This window comes from Camarhynchus parvulus, chromosome 23 (genome assembly GCF_901933205.1).
Source record: "Camarhynchus parvulus chromosome 23, STF_HiC, whole genome shotgun sequence".
In the NCBI taxonomy this organism is placed as follows: Eukaryota; Metazoa; Chordata; class Aves; order Passeriformes; family Thraupidae; genus Camarhynchus; species Camarhynchus parvulus.
The window spans coordinates 2,245,865-2,265,388 of NC_044593.1; the positions used below are offsets into that span (position 1 = coordinate 2,245,865).

At 49.5% G+C, this 19,524-nt stretch overlaps 1 protein-coding gene across 1 annotated transcript in view; it reads right to left on the bottom strand.

Annotated features, from left to right (window-relative positions):
• The window catches only part of CSMD2 (CUB and Sushi multiple domains 2), a 250,322-nt gene that overhangs the window by 57,883 nt on the left and 172,915 nt on the right, over positions 1-19,524 (bottom strand). The window contains exons 22-29 of the mRNA XM_030964453.1: positions 16,443-16,612; positions 14,462-14,618; positions 13,684-13,875; positions 11,674-11,800; positions 6,566-6,768; positions 5,058-5,249; positions 1,790-1,928; positions 762-949 (exon numbers count right to left, since the gene is read on the bottom strand). Coding sequence (XP_030820313.1) covers positions 762-949; positions 1,790-1,928; positions 5,058-5,249; positions 6,566-6,768; positions 11,674-11,800; positions 13,684-13,875; positions 14,462-14,618; positions 16,443-16,612 — 1,368 coding nt within the window. The remainder of the gene's footprint in view (positions 1-761; positions 950-1,789; positions 1,929-5,057; positions 5,250-6,565; positions 6,769-11,673; positions 11,801-13,683; positions 13,876-14,461; positions 14,619-16,442; positions 16,613-19,524) is intronic.

The window sequence follows — 19,524 nt, forward strand, 5'->3', positions numbered from 1 at the left end:
CTTCATGCACAAATTTTGGACACTTTGAGCACCACTTTTCCTCTTTTCCTGTTTCACTCCATTCCTCTTCACCTCCCTTTCTCCACCCTCAGCTTTGGGGATGCCAGAACACCAGAATTCTCCCTGAAAGGAGTTTTCCACAGCATCTAGAGCCTCTCCATTTGTTCCAACAAGTGGAATAATCTAGGAATAAGCAGAGGGAAAGCCCCAGGCAGCTGCTGGTGGGGTCTTGATGCACAAATTCTGGACACTTTGGGCACCACTTTGCCTTTTTCATTCCTCTTCACCTCCCTCTCTCCTCCCACTGCTTTGGGGGAGAGGAACTCTCTCCCTCCCTTTCTCCACCCTCGGCTTTGGGGGTGCCAGAACACCAGAATTCCCCCTGGAAGAAGTTTTCCACAGCATCTAGAGCCTCTCCACTTGTTCCAAAGAGGTGGAATAATGTGGGAATAAGCAGAACCCCAGGCAGCTGCTGGTGGGGTCTTGATGCACAAATTTAGGACACTTTTGAGCGCCACTTTTCCTCTTTTCCTGTTTCTCTCCATTCCTCTTCACCTCCCTCTCTCCTCCCACTGCTTTGGGCAAGAGGAACTCTCTCCCTCCCTTTCTCCACCCTCTGCCTCAGGGATGGCGAACACCAGAATTCCCCCTGGAAGTTTTCCACAGCATCTAGAGCCTCTCCACTAGTTCCAAAGAGGTGGAATAATGTGGGAATGAGCCCAGGGAGAGCCCCAGGTAGCTTCTGAGCCCTCAGCCCTCACCTGTGTACTCGATGACGAAGCCGGCGTTGCTGACGGAGGCATCGCTCCGGAACGCCAGGAAAAGGCTGTTGCTGCTGCTCTCGATCCTCTCTGGGAGCTGGGAGCCATAGAAACTCCCAATCAGGGGGCTCAGGGAGTCAGGCCCATCGTAGATGTGCAGGAAATCATAGCCAGGCTCCAGGCTGAAGCTGCAAAAGCAATGGAGGAGAGCTTGGGGTTAGGACATGTCCCTGGAGAATTCCAAGTTGATGTTCTGGGATGTGGAACCCCAGGGCAGGGATTGGCTGCTCCTGCTCCAAAATCCTGCCAGGCAGAGGAAATTCCTGCCTCCATCCATGTGTGAGGGATCCAGGAGTGGGGATGGAGTCAAGGGACAGAGCCTGAGCTGGAGCTGCTGCAGGGATTCCTGGGCTGTGCCACATCATGTCCCATTGGATTTGTGGGGTGCCCCATGGCAGGAAGGAATGATGAATCTGACTCCGTGTTCTCAGAAGGCTAATTTATTATTTTATGATACTATACTATATTAAAGAATACTATACAAAACTATACTAAAGAATATAGAAGGCTAAAGTGATAATAATGAAAACTCCTGACTCTTTCCAGAGTCCCAACACAGCTTGGCCCTGATTGGCCAAAGAGTGAAAACAACTCACAGCAGAATCCAAGGAAACAATCACCTGTGGGTAAACAATCTCCAAACACATTCCAAAGCAGCAAAATAGAGGAGAAGCAAATGAGATAAGAATTGTTTTCCTTTTTCTCTGAGGCTTCTCAGCTTCCCAGGAGAAAAACCCAGGGCGAAGGGATTTTTCCGGAAAATATGACTGTGACAATGTTCTGTCTATCAAAGAGGAGCTGCAGCTGGAATATGAGGATCTCCCCCACCCCAAAAAAAAAAAATCTGGGAACAGATTATCCAGGGGCATGGGACAGTTCCATCAGGTTCCTTCCCAGAGTTCAGACATCCACACCCAGCTCATCCCTCCCCTCTCTGTGGCCATGGCACCAAACCCTTGTGTACTCACACGCTGAACACCAGGGCAATGACATAGTCAGGGGACACTGTCAGCTTCCAGTCACACTCCTTCCCTGGGGGATATGGCTCCGGGTACTGCGGGGACAGGATCACCCCAGCCGGGCCCGTCAGGATCCCGCCACACGGAGCTGCAGGAAAACCACCAGGGGTGAGCCTTTTGTGAAAAACGCACGGATTTTATGACTGGCTTTTCGCAAATATTCAAATGAATATTATATGTGTTGTGTTGGAAAGTGATGCTGTATTAATTCTCTTAAGTAGTGTGTTAAATATAGTTTTAGGTTATAAAAATTGTTAAAATAGAAACTGTGCTATGTAGGATACTTTTTTTAAAGAAAGGATTCGCACTGAGACAGCAGCCACAGGACACCTGAATATTTCAGAGAAACAGAATTTATTGCTCCGTTATCAGAAGAAACCAACTTCTTCCCATCTCAAAGGCACCGTAAGGATTCAGAGGAGGAAGTTGAGGATGACCAGACAGAATCCTGCGTTTGAATGGAATTTATGCATCATGTATGAGATGTATGAATATGCAACAGGCTGTTGCTTTTAAGGGTTAATCCTCTGTTAATGTGGGTCCTTTTTGGGCTTGTGCTACCCAGAAAAAGGCACCCAGACTGTCTGTAACTCTTTGTTTCTATTGTCTCATATTGTCCTAATTCAATTTGTCCAAATTATTATAACTGTAATTGTATTACTATTTTTTATAACCACTTTATTACTATTAAACCTTTAAAATTTTAAAAACGAGTGACTGGCGTTTTTCACAGTCTGGAGCGCACAGACTTCCAAAGCACCAAATGGGAAGCAGGAATGGAATAAAAAAAAAAGGAGATGTGATAGACAGGGGGGGCTTGAGACAGCACAGAATCCTTGTGGGGTATTTTGGTGGGAAGTGACCCTGAGGCTCATGTGTGACACGAGGTTGTGGTGGCTCTGCCAGGTGAGGGCTCTGCCATTCCACAGGGGACAAACACCACAAACAGAGCTCTGGATGCCACCAGGACCTTCCTAAAATCCGTAAGTGAGGAGCCAGGGAGGGGAGAGAGAGGGAGAAATTCCACTTTCCTGCTGCATTTATGGAAGTCCCTGTCAAGGCCTGCTCGCCTGTAACGAGGCGAAAACACGTCTGGGCCTAAATGGCTCCGTCGTGTTTACTCCACTTCCCAGCACATTAAATGCCAAGCTGATTGAAAAATCAATTATTGCTTTTTCAAGGCTCAAAGTGCCTGCTCGTGTTTCTCACCGTGGCAAAACATGACGGATATTTTTCCTGTCAGATTTTTATGCAGGCTCCCTGTGAGGGCCCTGAGGTTTCCCAGATTGGCCCTCACGTATTTGGGGTGAAAGGAAGGGGGTCCGAGAGCAGCTACAGAGTGGGAAATGAGCTGGGATAAATCTTGGAAGGGTTTTCCATGATGGAATGAGCACATGGGATTGTCCTGTGGGCTTTGATAAAGAAAAATATCAGGTAAAACCCAGTGGGGCTGGTCTAGAAATGCCATAGTAGGGATTAGAGAGCTTTTTCAAGTCCAAAAATGGAGAAATGTTATCCTTCTGGGACACACCAGGAAACCACAGCACAGATATGGAAAATTTGGCTGAAAGTCCCCCAAAAATACCATGGAAGAGACACCAAAGCTCCCATGTTTGGGATGGGATGAGAGAAAGGAGAGCACAGCCTGTGTGGAGGTCTGAGAGCAGCTACAGAGTAGGAAATGAGCTGGGATGGGACAAAAATGATGGGAAAAATCTTGGAAACATTTTCCATGAAGGAACTTCCTGTGAGGCTGGTAGAAATTAGATAAGAACCCTTCCCAAAGCTTTAAAGCACTTTTCAACAGTCCACACTGAGGAGGAACTTTCACACAGGATACAGCACAGACATGGAAAATTTGGCTGAAAGTCCCCCCAAAAATGCCTTGGAATGACCCACCAGCGTCTCTTCTGTGCCCATTCACCCCAGTTTTAACCCCAAGGGTGCTTTCCCCTCCCAGACTGTAACATCAGGGGAAAACTCAGAAGAAACTGAAAACTAAGGACTCATTTTTGAAAAGCCTGAGGGAGACAAGTGTTCAACACCCTCAGATTCCTTTGAAAATCCCACCCAGAGTCTCCAAAGGATTAGAAGCAGGAGCTGGACCCAGCCAGTGCTGCCTGGGATTGGGAGGGATGCAGACTTCAAATGGCCCAAACCTCCCGGGGCTCTCCCAGCCCTGATTGTTTCACAGTGGTGCCACAAAGAGGGGAAAACGCATCTGAAATGCTAAATACCCCAAATCAGCCCTAAATTTAACACTGAATTTTCCCAGTTTAGCTCCAACCAAGCTGCCTCTCCCCCAGTTACTGATATTTCACTGATTATTCCTCCAAATCCTTTGTCACTTCATATTAAAATTGGCTAGGGAAAAAAAACCTATAAACAATTGAAGTATAATTTGAAGTACAATGTGAAGTGTTAGAAAATCAGCTTTTTTAATCACAGCTCTGGGAACCTGAAGGATATTTTTAAAAAATATTTCTTAATTTTTTAAGATGCTGGGGGGTGAAATTTTACAACAGGGTTCAGGACATGGATCTGTGTCCATGGGTTCAGGACATGGATTTCTGTCCATGAATTCAGGACAGGGATCTGTGTCCAGGGGTTCAGGACACGGATCTGTGTCCATGGATTCATGACATGGATCTGTGTCCATGGGTTCAGCACAGGGATGTGTGTCCATGTGTTCAGGACATGGATCTACATCCCTGGGCTCAGATCATAGATCTGTGTCCATGAATTCTGGACAGGGATCTGTGTCCATGGGCCCAGGACATGGCTCTGTGTCCATGGATTCAGCACAAGGATGTGTGTCCATGGGCCCAGGACATGGATCTGTATCCCTGGGCTGAGATCATGGATCTGTGTTCATGGATTCAGGTCATGGATCGGTGCCCATGGGTTTAGAATATGGATCTGTGTCCACAGATTCAGGACAGGGATCTGTCCATGGATTCAGGTCATGGATCTGTGTCTCTGTGCCCAGGACATGGGCCTGCGTCCATGGATTCAGGTCCCAGATCTGTGTCTGTGTGCTCAGGTCATGGATCTGTGTCCCTGTGCCAGGACAGGGCCCTGTGTTCCTGGATTCAGGTCCCAGATCTGTGTCTGTGTGCCCAGGTCATAGATCTGTGTCCCTGTGCCAGGACAGGGTCCTGTGTCCATGGATTCAGATCTGTGTCTGTGTGCCCAGACCACGGATCTGTGCCCGTACCTGTGCAGGTGGGTGGGTCTGGCTGCCAGAAGAACCTGTTCTGGATCTGCACACAGGTGATCTGGGCCTCCCCTTGCAGGGTGTAGCCGGGGTTGCACTGGAAGGTGATGGAGTCCCCGGCCTCTCTGCTGTCCCCGCTCCGGCTCCCGTTCTGCGGGATTCCTGGGTCGTTGCAGGACGTGGCTGTGGACACTGCAGGGAATTAAATGCACTCTTGAATATCAATGTTTATTTAACACCAGGCCTGCAGCACTGCCTGTCCTCAGGCTCTGTCCTTACCCAGACATCCAGGCCATGCCTTGTTTCCCCATCCCTCCTCCCTCAGCATCCCACAAAGTTCCCCCACACACACAAAAAGCGCTTTTCCCTTTGCTCTGAGCATCTGCCACTCCAGGTGGGAAAGGCTCTGGGGACCAGCAAGTTCAAGAGCAGCACCCAGGGAGCAGCTTTGATGTAGAATTGTGCACATGGCTGTTTACTCCATCAGGCCAGACACCCACTGATCCTCCACGGTGTTTTTGGAGAGTTCTGTGCCAAGGCACATGCTGCAAAATCAACTCATCCACCAGCACTTCACGCTTTCCCCTGAGTGCCAGAGAAATTTAGCCTCAAGATCTGCGAAGCATCAAGCCTGACCTTTCAGAAATGTGTTTGTTTCCCTTCCAGACTTGTTGCTGCCTCTCTTTGAGGTCTGAGATGTCCCCTGAGCTGGGGACAGGCAAAGCTTCGCTGCTGCCTGAGCTCAAGGTCTGCCAACAGCACAAGGATTTACCAGCAGGGAAAATCCTGGAGTAATAGGAGTTTTGTGAGCTTATCCACCTCATTAAAGCTCCCAAGATCCCAAAGTGGACAGGTCTGAGCGCAGGTCTGGCTGCTTAGTCACACCTGCTGAACAAAGGCTTTGAGCAGGAGCAGTCAATAAAGCCCAGCTCCAGATCAGGAGCTTATTTCCTGCTAAGTTGATGAGAGTCTGTTACAGCCAGGCAGTTTAGAGAAAGCTGCTCTTGAAAGAGCCAGAGGAAATCCCTCTCTTTCTGTGCAGCTGCAGATAAGGAAGTTAACAGCCCAGGCTGGTCCTTCCTGGCAGGATGAGACACAAATCTGGCAAAAAAACCCCAGGATGGCACCGCTGTGCTGGGTGACACAAAGCTCTGCCTCTGTCTGGGTCATCCCAAAGCTCTGGAACCCAGCAGAAATTCTCCCCAAAATGCTGCCTTGTTCCCCCAGCCAAGCAAAGCACCCTGGACAGAAAGTTATGGGAAAAAAAAAAACCCAAACTTGGGAAGATGTTTCAATGTGTCTCAGTCCAGGCAAAGTCACATCATCACTCACCCAACCACTCCCTGTTTATTTTCACTCCAAAACAACTGCACAAACCTGGAACATTCTGTAAATATTGGACTATATCACCCTAAATAACTGAAATGAATGTGTTTGCAGGGCTGAGGTTTGGTTGGGGTTTCCCTCTGTGTCTGGTCAGGTTTTTGAGGAACCCCTGCCCATCCCACCTGAGAACTGGATGGCAAAGCCCTGCTTGCTGGTGAAGAAGTCGGTGTTGAACTGCAGGATGACAGAGTTGAAGGTGCTGTGGATGTCCCCAGGCAGCCCTGAGCCACTCATCTCCTTCAGCAGGATCCCGTTCTCCACCGGCCCGTCCCAGATCCGCAGCACATCGTGGAACTCCTCGGTGTGGAAAACCATGAAATGGAGCCTGAGGGGCAAAAAACACCCAGAATTCAGGCCTGGAGTGTGGTTTGTGCCACATTCAGGCAGCCAGGCTCACACAGAACATGTCTCATCTTGGAATTCAGGCCTGGAGTGTGTTTTGTTGTGGCATTTTTTGAGTCACCCGTCGTTGGGAGGGATGATTGAATTTGACTCCATGTTTTTAGAAGGCTAATTGATTATTTTATGTTATTATATTATATAAATTATGCTAAATGTTATGTTATGATATTATATAAATTATACAAATGTTATGTTATTACATTATATAAATTATACTAAACTATACTAAAGAATAGAGAAAGGATACAGACAGAAGGGTAAAAGATAAAAATGAATCTCGTGACTCTTTCCAGAGTCTGACACAACCTGACTGTGACTGGTTATTAAGTTAAAACAATTCACATGAAACCAATGAAACAAGCACCTGTTGGATAAACAGTCTCTAAATTACATTTCAAAGCAGCAAAACACAGGAGAAGCAGATCAGATAATTATTGTTTTCATTTTTTTCCTCTGAGGCTTCTGAGCTTCCCAGGAGAAGAAATCCTGGTGAAGGGATTTTTCAGAAAATGTGGTGGTGACAGTTTGTGCCACATTCAGGCAGCCAGGCCCACATGGAATGTGTTGCTTCATCTGGAATTCAGACCTGAAATGTGGTTTGTGCCAAATTCAGGCAGCCAGGCTCACACAGAACATGTTTCGTCTGGAATTCAGGCCTGGAGTGAGTTTTTTACCAAATTCAGGCAGCCAGGCCCACATGGAATGTGTTGCTTCATCCGGAATTCAGGCCTGGAGTGCAATTTGTGCCAATCCTGATGCTGGATTGCAGCACCTCCAGGATTTTGATGTATTTTAGGAAGGTCTGGGTGTTGCAGAATGGGGTTTATATCAGCAAACAGAGGAACTTCAGCAGAGAACAGAGAGAAAATAAGGCAAGAAGAAGGAGAGCTCCAAAATCCACACCAGGAAGGGAAGGGAGGGAAAACAGGAGTAAGGAAGGTGACAATGAGCTGACACCAAGGGGTTTATTTTGAGGCTCTGAAGGCAGATTTCATTCCCTTCCTCTGGATTTCACAGTTGGGTCTGTCCTGCAGAGAGGGCTCAAGGGACTTCACAGGGAATTCCTGAGGGAAAGCTGCTGGAGGCCTCATGGTGAGGGAATTCCTGTTGAGTTGGGCCACTGATGGACCCAAGGGAGAGGCAGGAGGTCCCTCGATGCTGGTGGCACTCCAGGACAGGACAGACATGATCCCAACACATCCCTGGTGGGATCTCACCCTGCTGCTCCCCAGGCCCAGCTCTGCTGTGGGAGGATGAGGAACGGATGGATCCAGGCTTTTCCAAGAGCTTTGGGATCTTCCCAGGTCAGAAGAACCATCCAAGAACAGCATCCTGCCCTGGTTGTGGTGGCACCTGGGGGAGTGACCAGCTGAAGGACGCAGTTCTGAGTGTCCTGAGTGGGAATGGACCCACAGGGATCATCAAATCCAATTGCAGGCCCTGCAGACATCCCCAGATCCCACCCTGTCCTTGAGGGCGTTGTCCAAGCCCTCCTGGAGCACTTGGGAATGTGAGCATTCCCTGGGGATGGAGTAGGAGCTGAGCCCTTCCACTCCTGCACTCAAATCCCACCTGGAGAGGAGGAATTTCCCTGTCCCTGTTTGTCACTGCCCCGTTTTCCCTCTGGCACAACAAAATCAGGCCAGCCATGGGCAACTCAACCCCAGTGTGACATGGGGACAGAAACCTAGAAACAGAAAAAAAAAATCTGTAAAAAATAAACCCATCAGGTGCTGTGCTGAAATCCCTGCCAGCGCACAGAGGCAAACAGGGAAGCTTTCACTTGGCTGCTTTCCCATTTATCTGGGGCAAACATAAATAAATCAGGGGAGAGCCATAAAAAAAATGGGGAGAAAAAAAAAAAAGAAAAAAAAAGCCCCACTGCAAAATCCTCAGCAACAAAATGATGCCCAGAGAAGCTGGGAGAAACCAAAAGAGCTGAATCATAAATCTCCCAAGCAGAGACCTTGAGCAAAGAGAAATAAAGCCAGGCTTGAGGAAAATCAGGATGGATGGTGCAGAGCTGCTCTCCATGGCTGCCTTGGTGTGATTATGTTTGTTCCCAGCCTTAACTGGGCCCAGTGAGCCAGAACTGCTGGGAAAAACTCATCCCTGGAGACCTTGGGATCAGGGAGAGGCTGCCAGGGGTTGAGCTGGGCCGGGGGTACACCCTGGAACTGCCACCAGCAGCTCCAGGGCTGCCTAAACCACCCCCTTTTATCTGAGAAAAAAAACAGTTCAGGGGGACAACACCTGGATCCAGGTGATCAGGCTGGAATCTGCTGGGATATCAGATCTGGAGCTCTCTGGAGCAAATCCATCTCTTCCACAGGCACATCTCAGCTTTTCCCCTCAGCCTGAGGTGTGAGACCAGGCACAGCCCCTGCTGCAGCAGACAATGCAGGGGAAAGGAGTTTTATTCCTAAGGGGAAAGGAATTTTATTCCTGAGGGGAAAGGAATTTTATTCCTGAGGGGAAAGGAGTTTTATTCCTGAGGGGAAAGGAATTTTATTCCTGAGGGGAAAGGAGTTCTATTCCTGCACTCTGACAATCCCAATTTCCCAATTACAGGCATGGAAATGCAGCAAAAAACAAACAAACAAAAACCCACAAAAAACCCCAAACAAACAATTAAAAAAAAAAAAGAACAAAAAAACCCCACCAAAACCCAAACCAAACCAAAAAACAAAAACCAAACCCACAACCAAATTAGAAATTGGGGAGATTATCTCAATGCAAGTGTGAGAGTGGGGAAGTTCTGCCAGCTTAGCAAGGAGCAGAGAGGAGAGCCCAGCTCTGCCCTGAGAGTGAACAACCCTTGATCCCTGTGGGCCCCTTCCAGCTCTGGGTATTTTCTCACTGCTGTTTTCAGACGAAACTCTGCGAAGTGGAACCTGTCAATACCCATGGAAGTGGGATGAATTAACAACATCAGTGGAATTTGACAACACTGGGATCAGGGATGGACCACAACCCAGCTCTGCCATGTCTCGGTGTTCCCTGCTCCCAGCTGGGCAAGGAATTTCCACACATTTTCCAGCACACCCTCCTCCTTTTCCTCCTCCTTCCTCCTGTCCCCCAGCCCAACCAAGGCACTCCAAGCCCCAAATCAATCCCCTCTGCAAGAGCAGCCCTTTCCCTTTCATGGCTCAAAGGTGCGGACTCATTTTTCTCCCTGTCTCACCCCCCTGCCCTTCCCCTCGTGCTGTGCAGATACAGCTTCATTCCAAAAGCTCTGGTGATTAATTTTCATGTAAGTTATAAATGAGAGCTTTATACAATTGTATCATGCGTGAAGAGGATTATTTTTCCAACGGATTACCATAAAAATGAAGTTGCTGGGAATGTGCTCTCTCCACTCCCCTGAGATCAGCTGCGCTGCTGCTGGAGCTGGGAGATGAAAGGGGCAGGGAGAGGGAGCTCTGATCTCTGGGAAGGGCAGGGTCACCAGGTGTGTGTGGCTCTGACACCTTCTGGAACCTTCTCCTTTCACTGCCGGCCTCTTCCAAGCCTTTGGTTGATCCCAAATCTCTGCTCATGCGGGTGCTTTTAGGGTTTACAAGAGCAAAGTTGCTGAAGCAGCCCTTGGATGGGGGGGGGAAAGGGACCTCTCTACTCTGCCCTATAAAAACCTTTTCCAGGAGAATAAAAATAGAGGAGATTTCAAGCGGAAGTTGCCTGTGCAGGGATTCAGCTGCTTTGGCTGTGCTTTTTCTCCTCTGTTCACACCCAAGCCCATCCATTATTGAGCCATTCTGAAGGGCAGCGCTAATGGAGGGAATTTCTGCATTAAATAAAAATGAAAACGCCAGCCCAAACCTGTCTCCAGCAGAACTCCACGGGCTAAAAGCAGCACAGAGCTCACCCTCTGAGGGACAGGCTGTGCTGGGGAGGTGATGGGTGCTGAGGCAGCAGAGAGGAGAAAACAGGATTGAGAGGGAAGGAATTCAGGATGGAACAGCCACAGGCTTGGGATGAGCCAGGAATGGCTGAGAAGCACTGGGAACTCTGATGGGAGAGAATTATTATTATTATTATTGGATTATTATTATTATTATTATTATTATTATTATTATCATCATCATCATCATTATCATTATTGTTGTTGTTGTTATTCAGAACTTTTAAGGTGCATTTCTCCCCCTCAAATCTCACCACTCAGTCAAATCTCGGCTTGCCCAAATATCCCAGTTTTCTGTGGGCTTTGGCCAGCCTGGAATCTCTGGGAACACCCAGGGCAGCCCTGAAGGGTTTGGCAGGGCTGGGCAAACATCACTGGGGGGGTTGGTGGGGCAGAAGTGAAGGATCGGGGAGCAGGAACCGCCTGGATCCTGGGACATTCCCTGCGATTTCCTACAACACATTCCTCATTCCAGGATTGTGTGGCCGTTCAGCACTTTTGGGAAGTTCCTCATTAATCGGGTGGGAAAAAAAGGGTTTGATTCTGGATGCATCCCATTAAGGAGAGGGGTGGGAAGCTGTCCATGGACACCAGAGCTCTGGGATGTTTGAGCTGAGGAACACCACGGGCAGCACCAGGCCATGGTCTGGTGTCACCACCCAGGGCTGTGACACACAGGGCTGAAAACAGAGGAGCAGTGATGCCACTGGGGGCTCTGAGCAGCCTGGGCTGGTGGGAAATAAATCCCATGAATCCTTAATCCCAGCCTAAACCATTCCCTGATTCTGGAACCAAAGCAGTGACTTCTCCCTGCTTGTCCCTCTCTGAGTGGCACGACCTTCTCCCCCCTTTGCTTTATTTCATTTTTGACCTGGAAAAAACCAGCTCCAAGTGGGAAAGAAGCCAAACCACAGGAGCCCAGCTCACCCAATGGTGCATCCAGGCTCTGCCTCGATGGTCCAGATGCAGTTGAGGTTGTGGTCGTAGGGAGTTGGATATCCTGGAGAAAGGATCCGTCCTGAGGTCTCTCCTCTGATTGTCCCTCCACACTCAGCTGGAACAAAAATATTTATGGGGTTAGGGAGGAGATTTGTGGTTTCCTGTTGCTCTTGCTTTGCAACAATCTCACCCTGCAACAGAGATTATTCCTGGCTTTTTTTGGGGATTCTAAAAGCTTACAAAGATGAAGGGAATTGTTGAATTCAGCTGAGTTATCAGAATTATTCTGCATTTCTGTGCTGGGTCTGAACACCTGGCAAAGCTTCCCTCCACCTTTCTGAATCCCCAGGGAGCAAAGGCAGAGACTGCCAGGATCCTGATTCCCTGCTCCACACGTGGGGGTGAAGGAGCTCTGCTCCTCTGCTTGGATTCATCAGAAAATGAAGGATAAGAAGCCAAAGAACTTGTAAATGTCGCTGTAAATGAACTGCAAAGAATGTGAGGATTTGGAGTAATTTCCATAACATATCCATTCAAATTCTGTAATTTTCATTTCTTTCCGTTTTCTTTCATTTCTTTTTAATTTCCACACGCTCAGGCACGGCCTCATATCCAGCACATGAAGAGCAAACAGGGTGAAGGTTAAGAAAACGCACAAATGACAGAGATTTATCTTTTTACATCAACAAATGAGGCTAAAATCCCAGCCAGGGAATGGTCCTGCCTCCTGGGAGAGGGAACACGGAGTGCCAGGGGCTGAGCACATCCCTGGGTGTGGAGATCTCCCAGGGGACTCAGTGTCCAACAACTTCCCCATGTCCCGGGCACAGCAGGACAGGAATCAGCAATCAGCCCCATTCATTTAACACACAAAACCCCACATCACCATTTCCCAAGCAGGAAGAGCTGCAGGTGAAAAGGGAACCCTGCAAAGGGAATTGAAATGTCTGGGGATGGGATCGGGTGTCAGGCAGCTCTCAAATAAACCTGGCTCTGAGCTGTCACATGCCAGGACACACGCTGGTGTCACTGTCAGGAGGTGCCACTCACTTCAACGTGTCCAGAGTGAAAGGACAGGGCTGGAACAGCACAAGGAAGCAAAAAACCCCTTGTCAAATGTGTGTTTAGGGCAGAGAGTTTCATGTTAAAGCTGCTACAGGTGCTCTCTGTCTCACACATTAATTAGTGCAGATGGGCAATTAACAGCAGAGTTAATGTCAATGGATCAGCAAAGCGTGGTCAGGGTGGGGAATCCAATTTCCTGGAGGTGCAGAAGGTGTCTCCATCTCGAGATGCCTCACAGAGGAGCCTCACCACAACTTAATTAGTGCAGGCGCAATTAATATGAGAGTTAATGTCACATGGATGAGCAAAGCAGGGACAGAAGGCGGCCAAGGTGGGGCATCCAAGGAAATCACTTCCTGGAAGTTTTGGCAGAGCAGGAGGTGTGTCCATCTCAAGGACCCTCACCACACACAACTTAATTAGTGCAGATGCAATTAACAGCAGAGTTAATGTCAATGGATCAGCAAAGCAGGGATCAAGGATGTTCAGGGTGTGGGATCCAAGGAAATCTCTCCCTGGAGGTGCTGGAGGAGGAGGAGGAGGAGAAGGAGGAAAATAAGGAAAAGGAGGAGAATAACAAGAAGGAGAAGGAGAAGGAGAAGGAGAAGGAGAAGGAGAAGGAGAAGGAGAAGGAGAAGGAGAAGGAGAAGGAGAAGGAGAAGGAGAAGGAGAAGGAGAAGAAGAAGGAGAGAGGAGGAGGAGAAGGAGGAGAAGAAGAAGGAGAAGAAGAAGGAGAAGGAGGAGGAGAATAAGGAGAAGGAGGAGAATAAGGAGAAGGAGGAGGAGAAGGAGGAGAACAAGGAGAAGAAGAAGAAGGAGAAGGAGGAGGAGAAGGAGGAGAATCAGGAGAAGGAGGAGAATAAGGAGAAGGAGAAGGAGGAGGAGGAGAAGGGGGAGAATAAGGAGAAGGAGGAGAAGGAGAAGGTGTCTCACCCACACAGGTCGGCAGGGGCTGGTCCCAGGCTCTCCTCTCCCCAGTCAGGCACACCAGCACCCTGGTGCCTCTCAGGGTGTAGCCAGGGTCACAGCTGAACGACACTGAGCTGCCAGCAAAGTGTCCCTCGTCGTGCACCTTGTACCCAAACTGGGGCACGCCGGGGTCCTCGCACTTGATGAGCTCAAAACCTGCACAGGGAGCAAGGGCAGCTGTTGGCAGCAGGAATTTCACAGCCAGCAGGGTTTCACACAAAGCCATGGTGGGGTTTTCTCCTTACAATGATTTTTGGGGAACAAAAGGGGCCATGTTGGGTATTACAGGGGTTTTAATTAATGTTGGAGTTTTGATCTGGATTTCTGGATTGCTACAGGCTCGACAGGAAAGGTTTGATCAGATCCCAGGGAACAGGGACAGGAGAAGAGGAAACAGCCTTGAGCTGCGCCAGGGGAGGTCAGGTTGGACACCAGGAGGAATTTCTGCATGGAAAGGGTTGGAAGGGGCTACCCAGGGAGGTTTGGAGTGCCCATCCCTGGAGGTGTCCCAGGAATGGCTGCATGTGGCACTCAGTGACAAGGTGGGGGTCAGGCACAGCTTGGACTGGATGGGCTTGGAGGGCTTTCCCACCCTCAGCAATCCTGGGATTCTGTGCTCTCCCACACTCCACTTTGGACACAAGATCACCCCAGAAAGGAATCTTTGCTCATGGGCAACACAAAACCACAAAAAAACACCTCAGCCTGTGGGATTGCCAGCACACATGGGACTGGAACTCACTGGAGAACTGCAGCTCGAAGCCTTTGCTGGTGTTGGCAGTGTCAGTGATGAACTCCAGCCACATGGAGCTGGAGGTGCTGTTGATGCTGGTGCCCAGCAGCTCCGAGCGGCTGAAGGTGCCCAGCAGCCGGGCAGAGCTGTTGGTGCCATCGTAGACCTGGGGGGGAACAAGAAATCCAGCCTGGAAAAGCCATTCCTGGGATCAAACCATCACTGCCCAGAGAGGCTCTGGCTGCCCCTGGATCCCTGGAGGTGTCCAAGGTCACATTGGACAGGGCTTGGAACAACCTGGGACAGTGGAAGGTGTCCCTGCCCACGGATGATCCTTAACGTCCCTTCCCACCCAAACCATTCCAGGATTTCCTTAAGGTCCCTTCCCACCCAAACCATTCCAGGATTTCCTTAAGGTCCCTTCCCACCCAAACCATTCCAGGATTTCTCTGCAGTTTCACTGAGCTCTAGAACAGAGAAATGATGAGGAATTTATCCCACCTTGTCCCTGCTCTGCTCACAGCAACACCCTGAGCTGTCCTTTTGAGGTTTTTTTAGTGGAGCAGCTTCCTGGGAAGAGCCAGCAGCTCCTGATAAATGCCCTGATTTGGGGTCAGCTCAAATCAAGGAATTTGCTGCTGGCACTGAGCTGATCCTGGGTATCGGAAGGAAAAGGGAAGGAAAGAACCAACCCCACTGTGAATTCCAGCATCAGGCTGGAAAAGCAACTCTAACCCTCCAGGATTGGCCCTCACAAAAGGAAGGAAGAAAAAAAAACCCCACTTGTATTTTTTCTTAAATCACAGCAAATTCAAGGCTCATCTCTGAGTCAGTCTGGGGGGAAAATGTGGGGTTTTTTCAGTAGCTGCTCCTTGGGAAAGAGAGTTGAGGAGATGCAGCTCTGTGTGCAGAGTAAATCAGGGCTGAGGAGGAGGGTGCAGATCCTCCAGGGTGGAAATCCTGCTCCTCAGGTGGGCAGCACTGCGGAGTTCCACCAAGGCAGACTGTCCCAGGAGTGGACCCTGGATTCTCAAGTGCCAACAGGGACAAATCCTTCAGGCAATGTGAGCTGAAACCCAGGGATCTCAGCTAGAAGTCTGCCTTGATGGAACTCCGCAGTGCTGCCCACCTGAGGAGCAGGATTTCCACCCTGGAGGATCTGCACCCTCCTCCTCAGCCCTGATTTACTCTGCACACAGAGCTGCATCTCCTCAACTCTCTTTCCCAAGGAGCAGCTACTGAAAAAAACCCACATTTTCCCCCCAGACTGACTCAGAGATGAGCCTTGAATTCGCCGTGATTTAAGAAAAACACAAATGGGTTTTTTTCTTCCTTCCTTTTGTGAGGACCAAGAGCAGCTCCTCACCAGTGGAGATCGATAGGAACTTTCCTCAGATGAGCAGCTGATGACAAACCTGCTGAGAGAATGTAATTTCTCTGACAAGGAGTACATTCCTTGCATTAACAGGAAATCTTTCTCCCTTTCCAGTCATTTGTGAGCTGGAAACGTGGATTACACCTCCCCTGGAGTGTGACACTTCAATGAGGACAGAGGCAATCCTGGGAAGATGGCTCAGCACATCCTTGCAATATTAATGCCTCCTTCAAAACCATTCCTTTGGTTAACAAAAAAACTCAAGCCTGGATTTGTCTCCTTCTCCACAGAGTCCTGGAGCTTGAATAATCTCAGAAGAGTCTGGAGTTCTGCATTTCAATCAGCCCCTTTTTTTTTGGGACAAACCAGCCTTGATTCTTCAAAGCACTAAAAGAATGCTCAAACCCTCACTATTCTGATGGATGAGGAGTTTTTCCTGTGCAATTCCACAGGTCAGAGCTGAGGTTTAGCTGGTCTGGGGGAAATCTGGCCTTCCAAACTGCCATGGCAACCACTCCATGGCACTGGGATGACACAGAGGTTACTCCCACCTAATCCCATGAGAATTTTAGAGCCTTTACAGATGTCGCTCTCCACTGCCCGAGCCAGAATTACCTTGAGGACATCTCCTGCCTCCAGCTCGAAGGTCCTGGCTTTCAGCTGGATGCCCTTGCCAGGCTGGCTCTGGATGGAGTAGATGCACTCGTGGTTGTTGTTGTAGTTCAGGGGGTAGTTGGGGGACAGCAGCACACCCTGGGTCCCCGTCACAGAGGAGCCACACTCAGCTGCAGCGAGACACAAAGGCGCATTTCAGTGACCCCGCGCATCTGCTGGCCACACCGCACATGCAGGAGACTCCTCTGGAGGCCAGAGCTGCTCAGCCCCTCCTGCAGCAGCAAGGAGAGGGCTTCTCCCTGTTGGTGTTCACTACAACCTGCTGGTATTCACTACAACATGTTATTACTCACTACAACCTGTTGGTGTTCACTACAACCTCGTTACTCGCTACAACCTGCTGGTATTCACTACAACCTGCTGTTACTCACTAAAACCTCTTGCTACTCACTACAAGCTGTTGGTATTCACTACAACCTGTTGTTATTTACTGCAACCTCTTGTAACTCACTACAACCTCTTGTTATTCACTACAACCTGTTGGTATTCACTACAACCTGTTGTTATTTACTGCAACCTCTTGTAACTCACTACAACCTCTTATTATTCACTACAACCTGTTGGTATTCACTACAACCTCTTGCAACTCACTACAACCTCTTGTTATTCACTACAACCTCTTGTTACTCACTACAACCTCTTGTTATTTACTACAACCTGCTGTTATTCACTACAACCTGCTGTTACTCACTACAACCTGCTGGTATTCACTATAACCCCTTGTTACTCACTACAACCTGTTGGTATTCACTACAACCTCTTGTTACTCACTACAACCTGTCGTTACTCACTACAACCTCCTGCTACTCACTACAACCTGTTGTTGTTCACTACAACCTGCAGACTGTCCCCTCTTCCATCACATTTTCCTAGCCAGGCTTCTCTCCTGCTTTGGAATCTGTGTAAATGTAAATCTGTGTGAATCTCTGTGAAATCTGTGTGGACCTGTGGGAAATCTGTGGGAATCTGGAGGGAATTTGGGGGAAATCTGTGGGGAATCTGCGCAAATATAAATCTGTGTGAATCTCTGTGAAATCTGTGGGAATTTTGGGGGAACTGTGGGAAATCCGTGGGAATTTGGGGTGGGGGATCTGTGTGAATCTGTGGGGAATCTGTGGGAATTTGGGGGGCATCTGTGGGGAATCTGTGCAAATATAAATTTGTGTGAATCTCTGTGAAATCTGTGTGGATCTGTAGGAAATCTGCGGGAATTTGGGGGGCATCTGTGGGGAATCTGTGCAAATATCAATCTCTGTGAATCTCTGTGGCATCCGCGCGGATCTGCAGAAAACCTGCGGGAAATGGATACAAATCTGTATGAATCTGCATGAATTTGTGTGGATCTGCTCAGAACAACCCCACGCTGAGGATTTTCTGTTCCTCCTGCCGAGCTCCCACGCCAGCCAGCCGTGACTCACTGTTTTCCCAGCCTGTTTACCCTGCAAGATCCTCTGCTGTCAAACACTGGCTGCCTGCTCCTCTGGGGCTCTGCAGGCAGGGCTGGGGACAGTCCCCCCACAGCAGCTTCTGGGATCAACCTCGTGTCCGTGAGTCCTCACAGCTCCTGGAGCTGAGGGAACCATCCCAGGTGAGGGAACCATCCCAGAGCAGCTCCTGGAGCTGAGGGAACCATCCCAGGTGAGGGAACCATCCCAGGTAAGGAAACCATTCCAGGTGAGGGAACCATTCCAGGTGAGGGAACCATTCCAGGTGAGGGAACCATCCCAGAGCAGCTCCTGGAGCTGAAGGAACCATCCCAAGTGAGGGAACCATTCCAGGTGAGGGAACCATCCCAGGGCAGCTCTTGGAGCTGAGGGAACCATCCCTGATGAGGGAACCATCCCAGAGCAGCTCCTGGAGCTGAGGGAACCATCCCTGATGAGGGAACCATCCCAGAGCAGCTCCTGGAGCTGAGGGAACCATCCCAGGGCAGCTCCTGGAGCTGAGGGAACCATCCCTGGTGAGGGAACCATCCCAGGGCAGCTCCTGGAGCTGAAGGAACCATGCCAGGGCAGCTCCTGGCTCTGCTGCTCCTCCAGGGAAGGGTTAAGCAGCAGATGCACCCAGAGGAGGCTCTCTGGAGGTGACTCTTTGTCCTCTGCTCTTGCCATGGATGAAGAGCTGGATTTTGGCACAGATTCCCCAGGGACAATGCTGGGGACATCTCAGGGAGCTGTGCTGGCCACAGGGCTTGGACAAAGGAGCAAAAACCACTCTGAGCTCTCCCCAGACCATCTCTAGGACAGGAGCTGAATACAGAGTGTCTGGAAAAGCAATTAAATCTCCTGTGATCTTAATGAGTCAGTCTCCCTTTTCCATCCCTATCCAGGCAGATCTGAGCTGCAGTGGGGACATTGTGACAGAGCTGTCACCCTGCCACAGAGCTCTGGGCCATCAGCCCTGAGTTTGCCCTGTTATGATAAAGCCAAGCTGTTAATTCTGAGCCAGGAACAGCAGCCAGGCTTGTCCACTCAGTGCTGCTGTCTGAGGCCCCAGTTCAAAGCTCTGGAAATGATTTTTTTTTATTATTTTCATTCCCCTGATGATTTTATCTGCAGCCTGATTGTTATTCCTGCTGTCCCAGCAGGATGAGGCCCCAGAGCTCAGCAGAGCTGGGAAATTCAGCAGCACAGCTGGTTCTGCTGGGGAGCTTTGCCCTGCAGTGGCCCTCAGGGGTCACCCAGAGCTCAGCACAATCTCCTGAGCAGCTCTGGCCACCAGGTGAGAGCCCTGCCCTGGCTCATCTGGAGGAATCCCCCAGGCTCTGGCTGAGCAGAGCTGGGGACGATTTTCTATTGAAATTCTACACCAAAAATAAAAAAAAAGTGTGACATCTTTTTGCCAAGGTCTGCCAAGGTCTGGAGCATCTCTCCCATCCCTGCTCTGGATTGATCCCATCCTTGCGGATGTCACCCATCCATCCCAGGGGTGCTCCCATTCATCCCAGGGATATCACCTATCCATTCCAGAGGTGCTCCCATCCATCTTGGAGGATGTCACCTATCCCAGGGGATGTCACCCA